Source organism: Portunus trituberculatus, chromosome 37, assembly GCF_017591435.1.
Source record: "Portunus trituberculatus isolate SZX2019 chromosome 37, ASM1759143v1, whole genome shotgun sequence".
NCBI classification, from domain to species: Eukaryota; Metazoa; Arthropoda; class Malacostraca; order Decapoda; family Portunidae; genus Portunus; species Portunus trituberculatus.
This window is the reverse complement of record NC_059291.1, coordinates 26,266,802-26,281,490: the sequence shown is the minus strand read 5'-3', so window position 1 is coordinate 26,281,490 and position 14,689 is coordinate 26,266,802. Positions and strand designations below refer to the sequence as shown.

The window sequence follows — 14,689 nt, the reverse complement described above, 5'->3', positions numbered from 1 at the left end:
AACTAAAACAACATCACAGAACCAGTCAGCCTGTGCAGTATCTCATGAAGTGAGGTGGGGGTATAACCACTGGCAAGCAGAGAAAAGTCACATCTGTGATAATGCTAACGTAACTAGAAGATGTAAACAGCACTACAATCACAGTTCAACAATTTCTGATGAAGATATTATCATGTCTCTACCTTCCCCTAGTCACTAGTGGACTAGGATGAAGGAATTTCATCTTACTTCTGGTAATTCAATCAACCAAAGTCTCTCCTCAATACTTCAACATCTTGCCCATTATTTTGTATGTGCCAAAACCTTCTTCAGATTTACAACATTTGCATAACTCCTGCTTCCTTGACACACACTGTATCCATTAGTACCAAAAAGATACACCCTATCTGTGCAAGGATGTCCATGACCAGGCCATAGAGGGCAGCAGTGACTGTGACCACACCACAGCAACCCCACGAAAGAGAGAGAGAGATTTATACTGTGGTTTCATTGAAAACCTATGCCCAAAGGCTGCTTATGTTGAGACAGCTCAATATTCCACAACCAAAGTAACTTTCACAAGAGTGAAAAAACATGTATACAATTTCAAATAACTCACTAAGAAAATTTACACAAATAGCAGCAGCAAACAAACTTAATCTTGATAAAATAAAATGGTAACCCAGCAAAGGAATGTCTCAATAACATGAGCATCTCATTCCATTATAAAAATGTAAATATCAAGCTTCACTATTTGCTCTATGGCAGAAAAGCTGAGTGATCCAGTGCTGATACTGCAACAATTAGGAGCAGGACACTGAAAATGCTAACAATAAACTATACAACAATAAAAAATCAAGGTGCTACAATAGGCCATCATGCACCCAGCTCCAGGAAGAGTGCTGTGCTAAAGGACACTTTCTACTGAGCTGGTCCTCAGCCTACATGAGGAAAGGGTACTTTGCTGAGTACAGTGTTTACCTGAATTGTACTTGGGATGTCCTTCACATCCACTAATATGTCTAGTGGATCGTGCTGGGAAAGAAACATCATTGTATCATTATCTACATAAACATTTAACCATCAAGACATACACATGCTATGTGTTCTAACATATCATATATATGAGACCCTCAACACCACTCAGCTTGGCCCTTCTTAAAGCCATGGGTAGGCAGTCTGCTTCCATTTCTCCTCTCTATGCAGTACAAAAGTTTTGTGTGAATGAGTGATGAGTAAATATGCAACAGACATCATTGTTCAAACTTCTACAAAAGCATCACAATTAAATGAATACCAACCATTCATTTAAAATTTTCACTGATGAATTAAAATGCAATCTAAGGAAAAGATTTATTTCCTATCTGAAAACACACCATGTCACCTGGAACAGAATCATCATAATAATCCTATTCAGGTTCTCTACACATTAGTTGAAGTTTGGCACAAGACAAGGAATGAAAGGAAAGGAGGCCAGACCCTCAGGATGACACACTTAGGATGGACTACTGTTCTATTGTGGTAATATGGGAACATGTGTACATCATAGAGGCCAAGTAGTAACAATCAGTATGTAATGCTGCAAACATTCATCCATTTCCTCATTTAATAAAAATAACTCAAAAATGATAGTCATCAAAATCTCTGCAAGTTGACAAAGCACTCCCAAAATTGTGGGCAACTATTCTTTGAGGAATCAGACCTTATCAATGAGAAAGTGAGCACACCAGGTGCTTTGTATGTCTCTTCAAACAATACACAACAATTTTTTACAATATCCATGTCTCCCTTATTGTTTCTTCTACATTATCAATGATATGGGTAAAGGCTATCTGCACCCCAGCAGGTTGTGCCTCTAATTCCTACAATCAACACATCATACACCAAATACTTTATCATAACAAAACACACAAACACACACACACATGGTAGAAGATGGTGTCACACCAGTCATACACTTAACTTTAGTAATCTACACCCATACTCAAGCAATGCTCAGTCTATGGATGAGCTGGTACATATGCTGAAATTAATATAATTTTGCTACTATCAACATATTTTCCAAGAATAAGGAAACAGTATTTCAGAGGATCATAACAAGAACTTCATCCACATCACCACAGTTTGCTGCAGCATTTTAAATAGCAGAGGAAAATTGAACACCACTAAGATGCCCTCAAACACCTGCTTTAATTTTGACGCAACTCACATCACACTCGCACAACCTCAGCTCCTCTCACTTCTGGAAAGCCTCCCTTCAGCCCCAACAATACAAAGTCCTGAGGCTGCTAGTGTTGAGCATGACAAACCTTTCTAGGAGCACCTCAATGCACCTAACCATTCAATCAATCTGCCAATGTTGAGGGTTATGGCAAAACTCAGCAAGCCTAACAAACACCTGCATTAGTGTGGAGGAAAGCCAAGACAACCACTAGATTATGGAAACCAAAATCACCATCACACAGCTTCTTCCACATCACAGTAGCAACATGCAACACCAGCACACACAAAACTTACACTTTTCAGGAGTTACAGCATTTTCAGTCCTTCAGTCTAGAACTATGGTAAAAAAAGAATGAGGCAAAACCTACCTAAGATCACACCACCACTATATTTGTAACTATGAGAAGTAATGGTAGTGGGATTATCAATACAAAAAATAGGAAGAAAGTGGGTTATTAAAGTTAGAATTAAGGTGAATATACAGAAACAAATGGGCACAGAAGATGGAGAGAAATAGGGTGGCTGTGATAGAATGGTAAGAGAAAAGTGGAAGGAGTTGATTTTGATATAAATAATATAAAGAAATAAGAAGAGCACAGAGATGAAGGTGTGGAAGATGAAAACAAATATGGATGTATAAAGGGAAGTAAGGTAGAAAAAAATTGCTACAAAAGAGACAAATTAAATCAAAAGACTATATAAAGAAAAGTATAGGGAGGATAAAAAAAAAAAGTACCAAAACAAAACAAGAAATGAAGCACATAATAAAATAAACATAAAACACTATCAGAAAAAAAATATAAGATTAGCAGTGAAAAAAAAAGAAGTTATAAACAAAATGCTATTAAGAATAAATGAATAAATAAATGAACAAATAAATAAATTAATTAATTAAACATATAATATGTGGACTATGGAAAATAAAACAGCAAAAATAACAAATGAAAAGAGAAAATAGATCAAGCATTAAACAAAATGCTATCAAAAGAAAGATAAGAAAGAAAGGAAAACCAAGCAGAAAAAATTGAGGATAAACAATAGAAATACCAGGATATAATGAACTCAGTAATCAAGCAAGTAAACAAAGCATTATCAAAAGCAAAGAAAAATTAAAAGAGAAGACAACAGTAGAGATGAAGAAAAATACAATTACAAAAAGTGAAAATACAATGAAGTACCGAAGAAATAAACACAATAATCTAGAAAAAAATAGAGGACAGAATAGCAAAAAATAGCAAAGGAGATGAAGTACATATAAGCAAAGATGGTAAACAAAATATTATCTAGAAAATAAAAATAACCAATAAAGATAAGTAAAAATCTTTTGACAACCCACCATCTTCTTCCCAGCAGCAGCAGCAGCAGCGGTGTCGGCAGTGAGGGAGTCATGCTGGTCTTCCAGAGGTTCGTATTCCAGACCGGTGAAGTGGTGGTGATGGTGGTGGTGGTGGTGGTGGTGGTGCAGGGGGAACTCTGGGGCCAGTGCCTGGTACTCTGGCAGGAGGGGCTGCTGTACGCCAGGAGAAGAGCCAGATGAGGCAGAGGACACGCTGCTGCTGCGCTCAAACCCACAGCTTTCTGTCAGGTTTGTGGCTTGCATTAGCATCACTTTTCATTCATTAGGGGTATTTGGATAAAAAAAGATAACAAAAATATTAATAAACACATTGATAAGTGAAAAAGTAATTACAGTAGAACACTGCCATTCATACACCTCACCAATCATACAACTCGCCATTCCTCCAACTTTTTCATGTAATCTATAACTCATCATTCATAGGTTTGTCCCAAGATTCATACAGCCTCACCTTGTTACTGAGTGAGATATGTGTTTCCTTTAGGTCAGTCTTGTGCTAGCTTCTGTAAGCAGAGCATCATCCACACAACCTTTGTGAAACTTCATGCTATTTCATTGGTATCCTTTGTTATTTCTATGGAAAATAGTAAGACATACACACACACACACTCTCTCTCTCTCTCTCTCTGTACACACGAACATGACTACGTACGTCCAGTTACAGGAATGATCACTGCAAGTTAAGGGTTAAATAAGCAATCATCTAGCAGGGGTTCTCAACCTAGGGTTTGGGAACCCTCAAGGGTTCACAAGAAGATTTCTAGGGATACTTAGATGGCTGACCTAATAACATCCTTTACAGTACTACTGCATACTGAGTTAGTGGCAGTCACTAAATTAACATTCTGTTTGATGTCAGATTACTCGGGGTTTGGGTAGATGGTCTTATAACTTGGGGGTTCTTAATGAGAAAAAGGTTGAGAACCCCTCACCTGGAGGTTTGAAATATATTAATCCAACTTACATAATTTTCTAATGGGAAGAAAATGATTTACCATTCTTACAAATCACAATTTGCACAGCCTCCAGAAACAGATTGTGTATGAATAGTGGTTTTCACTGAGAATACATATATGTTATATAATAGTAATAATAATGATAATAATAATAATAATAATAATAATAATAATAATAATAATAATAATAATAATATTATCACCTGTGGAATTATTGTATTGTCACACTTTACTCATAATGAAAATTCTGACATAAAAATATTAAAAATACGTAAGTATATGAAAAACATAATGAGTAGGAAACAAATAAAATGATAATAATTACAAAATTAAGAACAACAACATCATCAATAACAATAATGCTGTAATAATAATCACTATCACCATCATACTGTATATCTCCATATGACTCAGTAAACACATTTTTACACATTATCTATGATATAAATAAAATGGTATTGTTTTTACCTGATTAACAAATAGAGAATTCACACTTAAATAAAAAATACAGTATCTTAATGAAAACTTGCTAATTTAAAGCTGATCAGGATTTCTGAATTTTTAACTAATAATTATACAGTTTGCAAGGAACATTTGCATATCACAACTCACCACTGTTACTTTTCCAACAACAAACTTTAAATCACACAATTACTACAAGCTTACCTGGGTGAGGTCCTAGATGAGTTAGACCAGCATACCCATGGTGCTGACTGTCCTCAGGGAGTCCCAGGTGAGGATCACTGGCCAGCTCCAGGTTACAGTCTGACCCTGAGGAAGATGCAACAAATGAAGCCCCTTGAGTCCTTTTTACAGGTAAGCTCTAAAAGTCTGTCTGTTTCTGGTTTTCTTCTTCTTCTTATAGACTGTTTCAAGAAAGAAGTATCAAAGCATCCCTGGAACTAAACTGGCCACTGATTTGAAGTTTATTTTTAGAAGTTGCAACTTGGTGAGGTTTCTTCCCTATCCCTCCCTTTGTTGTGCCCTTGGCTGTCTCCTTTATGGAGAAAAAAAAAAAAAAAAAAAAAAAAAAAATCCCTGAGCTTGGCTGTCATACACTGAAAATGAGACAAAACAATAAACTCAATATTATCTTTATAATTTTTTATTTGGCCAAGAAAATCTCTTCTCTCCTCCCACCAGATGGTCATATGCAACAGGTTTAAGGACTAAGTAAAACAGTCAGACAGTTACAAGAGGCAAAAGAAGAGGGGAGGACTTACCTGAGGTGAAGGCCATGGTGGCAAGAGGATGAGTGAGGGTGAAGCAGGGGGCAGGCTGGGGTGATGGCTGTGGGCTGGGGCACTCTGAATCAAGCAACAACCTCTGTGACACCTCATCATCTTGAATTCTAGAAAAATAGTGAATGATGGTATTGACTATATATGAGGGGTCCCATGTAAGAAGGATCCAACACGCCACCCCCCGTGAAAACCGCTTTATTGCATAATACACTAGTTTAAGATCTCCTCTATCAGTTGGTCTTAGATGGAAGACCCTAGCTACACTGCAAGTATGGTTGAAAGTCCCTACAAAAAATTATCTATTTTTGCTCTTACTGCCTGGCTCGGCTTCCTCCTTTCACTGAGACCGCTGAGGTGTGTAAGAAGGACCGAACATCCCGTACGCAAGTGGTGGCATGAGATACGACAGTTCTGGACAGAATTTTGATCCCTTTTCAGGTCATACCTGAAGTGGGATCAAGATTAGATCCAGAACTGTCGTATCTCACTCAAGGAAATTATTCGTTGTGAACAGGGAATGTCACTAAGTGATTATACAATAGTTTTGAATCTAATATTGATCCCTCTATCTGAAACTATTGCATCTCATTCAATACCATTAAATTACCTGCCTGTGTTTAAAATAATGAACCAAAATTATACCAGAAAATGGGGTCGAAGTTCTGAAATAACAGATAAATAAATAAAAAAATAACCTAACCTGAACAAACTTAATCCTAACATTACTGTCTTAACCTACCTAACCAAAGAACACACACTCTAAGCTTCATTTTGAAACATAAATGAATCTGATAGCTCAAAAATTAACAGAGTTACAACAATTTAAATATTGCAGAACTTTGATGTCGTTTTCTGGCGTTTTTTTGTTTTTGGCGTGTTGGGCCCTTCTTACATGGAACCCCTCATATAAACACTTCAGGGCTTTCCCTGGATAACATGGTCACAAAATGCATAGATCTATGGGATATAAGCTTCCCCTAAACTTGAAAGATAATTAAGATTATGCTTTTGAGTGACAAGTGATGCTTCATGATGCAAGACTTGTATAACAAAATGCTGATGGGAAGTTCGGATTATATAAAAAAGTCTAATATGTAAAATTTTATTCTAATAAAAGAGCATGAAGTAATGAGTCCATAGCTGTCACTGCACTCTATCTTTCATGTGTTGCCCTGAGCTCACCGCCACTTGCTCTTGCCTCAACTCACAGAGAACCCTCCTCCATCCATGTTTTACTGTAGCAATATTGACAACTGTCAACATTCCACCATTAAGTCTATTGCTTTCTTGATACTAAAATTACAAAAGAAATTCTGTGCTATCATAATTCACTTAGGTCTCCCTGATGCTGGCAACATTGTTTGAGATGTTACTTAATCTGTCTGATATACTGCTCATGAGTGATGAAGGGCTCCAATCTCTGGTGCAGTGTTAGGTGGCATTGCTAAGAGGAAAATACATGAAAAAACAATGACAAGAAGATCTAATTGTGAAAGACAACAACAGAAAGAATGTTGATTGTACAAAAAGCATTGTGTAATGTGACACTGGTGAGTAAGGAATGGGAGAGAAGACATGAATACAACTGCCAGAGATTGATCATCACTGGTATTTAAATACATATATAATACCAATGATAATACATACATACATACATAGCGTCGACCGGGGTGAATACGGGCCACTTTTTACATCTTTTATTATAAAATCTACACAAATCAGTCAAATCAATTGAAAATTTGTGTGAAGGTACCTTACTATGTGATACATATTCCCTGAAAGAAAATAATAATTTTTATTATCATTATAGAAGTTATTAACATAAATAAGTGGCCTACTCTATGCTGAAAGTCCTGGGGTGAATGGGGCCACCCTTTGGGGTGAATTGGGCCATCCTTTGGGCCACTAAAGTTTTAATGTTCTTTTTCAGTATCTTTTATGTATTTTATAAATAAGTGGCCTACTCTATCAAGTCCTGTGGTGAATCTCTCTCTCTTTCTCTCTTCTCTCTCTCTCTCTCTCTCTCTCTCTCTCTCTCTCTCTCTCTCTCTCTCTCTAGAATATGTTTTTAGATTTTTATAGTTCTTATAGGCCACATCCACACCTCGAATCTGATAAGGTGTTGTGCCCACAAGCTTTATGGGTCCACAAAACACATATTTCACATCAACAGAGTCATCAACATCATCCCTTTTCAGCCTGTCATACATGTCATTTGGTTTTCTTTCCAAAAACTTCATTTTCAAGAACTCTTTGCCACACATAATCACACGCCCAATATATGCTTTTCCATAATCCACCCCATAGTAGCCATTTTCTTCTATTTCTCTCTTTTTCTGTATTCTACGTACTTCCGAGCATTAAACATTGCAACACCTTCAATTTCTTCATCTTCGTCCATGTCCTCTATACTGCTGATTGAAGAATGACTGCTGTTCAATAGCTCAGCATCTTCCTCCTCTGCTGAACTGGGCTCCTTTAGTGGAGTGCTGTTGTGGAATCTCTTCCTTGATGTCCTTTCTTCTGGCACTTTCCTTTTCTTTTCTACAGTCTCTTCTTCAAACTCTTCCAGAAAGTCGTCAACATCTTCCCCAGATGAAACTTCTTTCCTTTTTCTTGTGGTTCTGTTTCATTTGTTTTCTTCTGCTTTCTTCTTCTTTTCAAGGATCATCTTTTCTTTCTCCTCGACTGCTTCTAAGAACTCATCGTGCGTTATGACGCAACTATGGACATCTATTTTTCTTCTTGCCATTGTCTGCGTTGTACCACTAGTGGTTGGGTAGGGCTTTCTGAAAACATCTGCCATTATCTGCTCGAAAGAGGTTGAAGGGGAAATCATCTCTCTGGGAGGATTGACCTTCTTTGGAGTCGCTGGTTTGTGGACTGGCTCTGAAGATGTCTGGACACTTTTGCATAATTTATACAGATCTGGGTTGAATGTTTTCACTGGATAAACACTGCAGTCAGGTGGATACAAACCAGTCTTTTAAAGGCCATTTTTACATTTGGGAGACTGAAACATTCATCCCAAACCTTGCCCACCAAATCTACGAATTCCCCTTTGGTAATTTTCCGAGCATAGTTTGCTGCTTGCCATTTGGCAATAGTGGCATCCCACCTGGTCTTTAAAGGCTTAAAATAGCAAACATCAAGAGGTTGCAGTACATCAGTGGTGTGAGGAGGAAGTTTAATGATGGTTATAACTAAAAAAAAAAAAAACATTAGGAAGCTTTAATTTAGCAAAAACATAATGAAAGTGTGGTGGCCCAATACACCCGGTATACGAAATACACCGGGGTGAATTGGGCCACTCATTGAAGTGCCTATAGCACTAAAACTAAAAGGAATTTTTATTTCTGATTAAAGCATGCAAAAGAACAAAGAATTATCTATATGACCTGCAATTTTATAAAAATTCAACAAAATTTAGTGTACTTTCAGGAGAAATTGAATAAAAGTTTTTTTTTCGGATACAAAAATTTTGCAACTTTGAAAAACACGCTTTTTTTGGGGACGCCCTAGGAACCATAAGTTTTCGGTCAGGACCAAAAACTTTTTTAAGGTTGTGTAGATACTGAAGTGGGTTTTCAAGGTAAGTATTCACTTTTTTCAATTTTCAGATTTTTCATAAATTTTTGAGGAGTGGCCCAATTCACCCCAGCTGGCAGGGATCTTTCAGGACCAGTTCACCCCGGTCTATGCTGAGAGAGAGAGAGAGAGAGAGAGAGAGAGAGAGAGAGAGAGAGAGAGAGAGAGAGAGAGAGAGAGAGAGAGAGAGAGAGAGAGAGAGAGAGAGAGAGAGAGAGAGAGAGAGAGAGAGAGAGAGAGAGAGAGAGAGAGAGAGAGAGAGAGAGAGAGAGAGAGAGAGAGAGAGAGAGAGAGAGAGAGAGAGAGAGAGAGAGAGAGAGAGAGAGAGAGAGAGAGAGAGAGAGAGAGAGAGAGAGAGAGAGAGAGAGAGAGAGAGAACTGCCTCTGAATCACCACCTTCCAGCTCAGGAACCATTTCCAGAGTAAGGCGGCTAATGTTCTTATTTTTTTCTTAAATAGTTTGTTTTTCATTTTTTTGTCTTCACAAGGGCATTTTCAATGAAACTGGTATACAAACATCATTTTCAAGGTACAAATTTTGAGACATTGGAGTAAAATTGGGAGGAAAAAGTCAGCTTCTTACAAGCTGGAACAAATAAGCATTTTTTCAGTGTTTTCAATACTGTGAGTTTTGCGAACCTTAAGTTCAGCACTATATCTTTTGAAGAAAGCAAGTATGAAGTTTGAATTACTAAAAAGAACAAGAGGAAATTTTGGATTACTAAAAAGAGGATGAAGAGGAAAGGAAGGAGTGCACTTACTGAACACTGCCTCCGATGTACCCAATAGTGTCTGAGTCAATGCCACAACTGCCACTGTCCACACCACTGTCAGACGGCACCACTTCCGCTGAGTCATCAGAGGTGTAGGTGATGCCTGGCACTCCGTCAGTGTCCTCAGACCGAGAGATGCTGGACCGGGAGTCGTCTGAGTCCGAGCCACCAATCTGCGAATACTGTACTTCCCCTCCACCTCCAGCCGGCCCTCCTCCACCACCAGTGCTGCTGCTGCTGAAGGTCCTCAGGCGGGGCTTGTCCATTGCTCCAGGCATGTTTCCTCAGCCAACTCTGAGGGAATGAGATTGATGGGATGATAAACAATTCCAGAAGAAACGTGGCTTAACAGGATACCACTTGAAGAATTATGAGGATGAAGACCATTTTTTTCTGGCTGGAGGATGCACCAACAGCTGGTGTGGCTCAATATCACTTACCAATGTTAAGACACAAATAATGAGCACTACTAATCAAGAATCAAGTTTTGAAAACCAACAATATGCTAACTCAAAAAGTTAGTTTGCTAATGTTGGACAACTAAAATCCTACAGAATCTAGTAGAAGCTAACATCAATTTACCTCAGCCTTGCTATTTTGGTTTTAAACTTGGAGGCTGCTTTCATACAAACAGTTTTCACCGCTTAAACAGTGTGCCGTCTGCTGTAGGCTATTCCTCTCAACATCAGGTTCGGTATTTCTCAATGATGGAAGATATCATAAAACTCATCAATTTAGTGAGGAAACTTTAGATATGTTTTCCTGATTATATTACATAACTACTAAGAAAACTGATAAATTTAGTCAGAAAACTTAAGATATCGGTAAAACTGCAGGGTTGGACCTCCCCCTTTTCCTCTATCCCACCCCTCCAACCCTCCCCAACAAGCTTGGGGGCCTATGGGGAATCGGGGGTTTTGGGGGGGAGACATAAAAGCGCGATAAATGGACTTTGAGAATCTAAGGAAATTTCCTGAGAAATTTCCCTAGAATAAAATAAATTAGGGGTAAAATTTAAGTTTAAAAAATACGCTAGAATAATTATATACCTAACCTAACCTAACCGCGGGGGCTGCACTCCCCCTGGACCCCCCGCGCTAACTAGGGGGGACTGCACCCACCCTGGAACCCCCAAGGTTAATTAACCTAACCTAACGTTACCTAACCGGAGGGGCTGCGCCCCCCCTGGACCCCACCCTAAGGTTACTAACCTAACCTAACCTAACTTAACCTGAGGCTACGCCCCCTCCTGCACCCCCGCCAAGGTTACTAACCTAACCTAACTTATATCCTTGGCTAGTAACCTAGCCACGCAATAACAGTAAAGTACCTAAGGAAATTTCCCTAGATTGAAAAAATGCATTTATCACTCTTTTATACCTCCTCCCCCCAAAAAACTCTCGATATGATGATGATAATAAAATAAGACATTCATCAATGTGACTTACGTTTACGGTTGATGTGGAGATATTAGAAAATACGTAATAAATAACAAACTTACCAAATTGATTGGCAGATGTATTATTACGTGAATTGAATTGACGACGTCACGCTCCAGCTGCGTGCGCCACACACTTACCAACACACGAACACACGCATTAATTTGTGTAGCTTCACTCGGAAGGGATGATAGTGGACTTAGTTTCTGGAGACGGCGCGCTATGAATTTAATTACTACGGCCTTACAAAAGCCTTCCCCACATTGAAAACATCACAGACATGTTCTATAGTAAGTACTCTATCACGTTGCAATGTGTTTTAATGAATAGAGAGGAGGTCCAACCCTGCAGATATACGAAAAAGGTAAATAAATAAAAAAAAAAATTCTTACAGGCCCGCAAGCTTGTTTGAGAGCAAGGAAGGCGGACTGCACGGGTGCGGATTCGGTATCTGGAAATGTCTAAAGACGCAGATAATAACAATGTCATACTGAAGGTCGTCTACAGCGTAAACACAAGGACGTCTCGTTACTTAACAACACAAAACTAAAGTAATTTGTAACAAGTGAAGCAGGAACAGAAGAACAACAGGTGTGCTTTAAACATCACCAGTCACAGGCATCAATAAGTCAACCGGCGAGTCAGTCATTCCCTTACTTGACATATGTCTGCCACACCCTGTACCTCTTACACCTGTCATCACGCCCACCTCTCCTCAACTACTGCCCACAAATACGCCACCCTTGCCTTCACTCACAGAGGCAGTAGAGACACCACCATTCAAGGGCAGGAGGGTCAATTGGATGGTAACCGTCAGCCACTGCGAGCACCACTCCTAGCTCCGGGCAATGCGCTGTTCGGCTTTCCGCATGTAATTGTAAACATTGTACGTTCGAGTATAAGGTAACATCTTTATTCTTTATTTCTTGATCTTAATTTCTACCCTTTATTCCACCAACCTCTAGCATTTTACAGAGCCTTCAATGTCAAGCATATAGATTACAATCTGTTAATAATATATTGCAATTTTAAAATCACTAATACATGGTATAAATCCAGTATCTTAAATATTAAGCTAATAAGAACTCCTAGAATAATATACAATGATATATTGCGAAATTATTTTACGCACTGATGGTATGGCTGGACCAGGTCCTGTACACATATAACTTGAAACATTAATTTGCGTCGGGAATTATTATTATTATTATTGTTACAACGCTGTCTCGTCCTTACACAACTTCCACAGCTGCGACAGGTACTCACTTTAACCTCAGCGGCAGCCCAGTAGGACAACACAGGACGGGACGGCAACAGACACGGGGATACTTTTGGCGAAGGTCCAAAGGAAAGCGAGGGGCGAGTACTCACCAGACTCAGGCAGACTTAGTCAGAGGGGCAGGGCAACAGCAAATACTTGGCACAACTCCTTCAGTTTATTGAGGTGTAATACAGTACAGTACAGGACAGTACAAAGTGTCACACATGGCGAGAGCGAAGGACGGAGAGGACACAACTATGGCAAGGGGCACGTCGAGAAAGCGCAGGAGGAAGACGAAGAACTAGTGGGAGACAAGAGACTCTCTTGAAGAGAGAGCGAGTTTCCTAATTTTAAGTTTCATAAGTTTATTGAGAAAGGGGGGGGGAGTACAAAACAAAGGATGAGACAGTACAAGTTACAATACAATGAAATACAGAAATAAAAAAAAAAAAAAAAGTAGCTATAGGCGGTCCAGCCTGCTGCAGTGTCTTTCTGTTTTAAAGAAAAAAAAAATGTATATAAGTACATAAAAAAAGGGGCATAAATGAGATGTGATACAATTTCCGAAAAAAAGCATAAAAAAAAAAAAATCTGAAAGTTGTCTATAGGCGTTTTCAGTAGCATTTTGCAAAAGGCGAACGGTCCTAAAAGCGTTCGCCTTTGGCGCCCCAAAGGCGAACGCTTTTCAAGATATTGTTACGTACCCGTGTACCGCTGTACCTGCCACACTCGGCACCACACTCACGGGTACCCACACTGCTCACTCTGCTAGGCACTCCACCGCCGATCCTGCAGTGACGCGACGAGGGAGAAAGTGGTACTACCGAGAAGGTACAGAGGTACTTACTGGGGTGGTCCGGCGTGAGCTCAGCGCCCGAGGCTAAGGAATGCAGACACACGTACTATGGCAGGAGGTGTTCCAACGGCAGGATGAAGGGGAGAGACAGGCGGCGTCACTTAACTTTTATTTCCTCACAGCTTATCACACAGGGTAACACTACCGTCTCGCTAGCACAGTTCCGCTACTATACAGATGCCACAGTTGCAAACACAGTAACACAGTCCAGGGTAACAGCGGGGCAGGGAACAGGCACAAGTGAGCGTGAGCACGCTACCGGGAGGCAGGCCGGAGACTTCCCGCCGAATCAGCTGATCCAGCGCGGGTAAACACAGCGTCCTTCATCAACACCTCAAAATCCACATACACAAAAATAAGCAAACATGCAACACTGGTTCCACTAGTAAAGAAAATAAACAGATATGCAACACTGCCCCCCCCCCTTCTAAGTCAGACGACCCGTCTGCCTTACACTAACATTACATCAAGGAACTTATAAATTAACACTAAACACAAAGAAAGCTACACACTAGTGTCACTGTCACTAAAACAATAATCTCTAGCCCATGTAGGCGGACGGCGGAATCGCCTGGGACGCACAAGGGGTGAAGAAGCCCTACCACAATTTGAGTGTCACTGTCGCCCCCATCATGGTCACTGTCACTTCCATTGTCCTCAGGAGCCGATTCAGGGGCTAACTCAGCTAGGGATGGTTCACTTGGGTGGGCCATATCATTGTCCTGGGCCACCTCATCATCATGCGACTCGCCCCACGAGAACTCGCCAGGCCCCGCATACTTGGCCAGGCGATCCACATGGACCACACGTCGACGCCGACCGTCACCTGGGCTGATGCGGTAGGTTACATCAGAGAGGGCCTCCACGACGGTATAAGGTCCATCCCAAGAGCTTTGCAACTTTGGAGACAACCCTTGCTTCCGGTGAGGATTGTGAAGCCACACCAACTCCCCCAGGAGGTAGCTAGCATCACGCACCCACTGCTGGTATCTCCGCCACATTGCCTGACCAGC

The 14,689-nt window shown here is 40.0% G+C and overlaps 1 protein-coding gene across 1 annotated transcript in view; it reads right to left on the bottom strand.

Moving 5' to 3' along the window:
* The window catches only part of LOC123514165, a 47,638-nt gene extending 35,177 nt beyond the window's left edge, over positions 1-12,461 (bottom strand). The window contains exons 1-6 of the mRNA XM_045271815.1: positions 12,317-12,461; positions 10,109-10,414; positions 5,739-5,866; positions 5,182-5,286; positions 3,539-3,780; positions 961-1,014 (exon numbers count right to left, since the gene is read on the bottom strand). Coding sequence (XP_045127750.1) covers positions 961-1,014; positions 3,539-3,780; positions 5,182-5,286; positions 5,739-5,866; positions 10,109-10,398 — 819 coding nt within the window. The 5' untranslated portion in view covers positions 10,399-10,414; positions 12,317-12,461. The remainder of the gene's footprint in view (positions 1-960; positions 1,015-3,538; positions 3,781-5,181; positions 5,287-5,738; positions 5,867-10,108; positions 10,415-12,316) is intronic.
* Between the last annotated feature and the right edge of the window lie 2,228 nt (positions 12,462-14,689).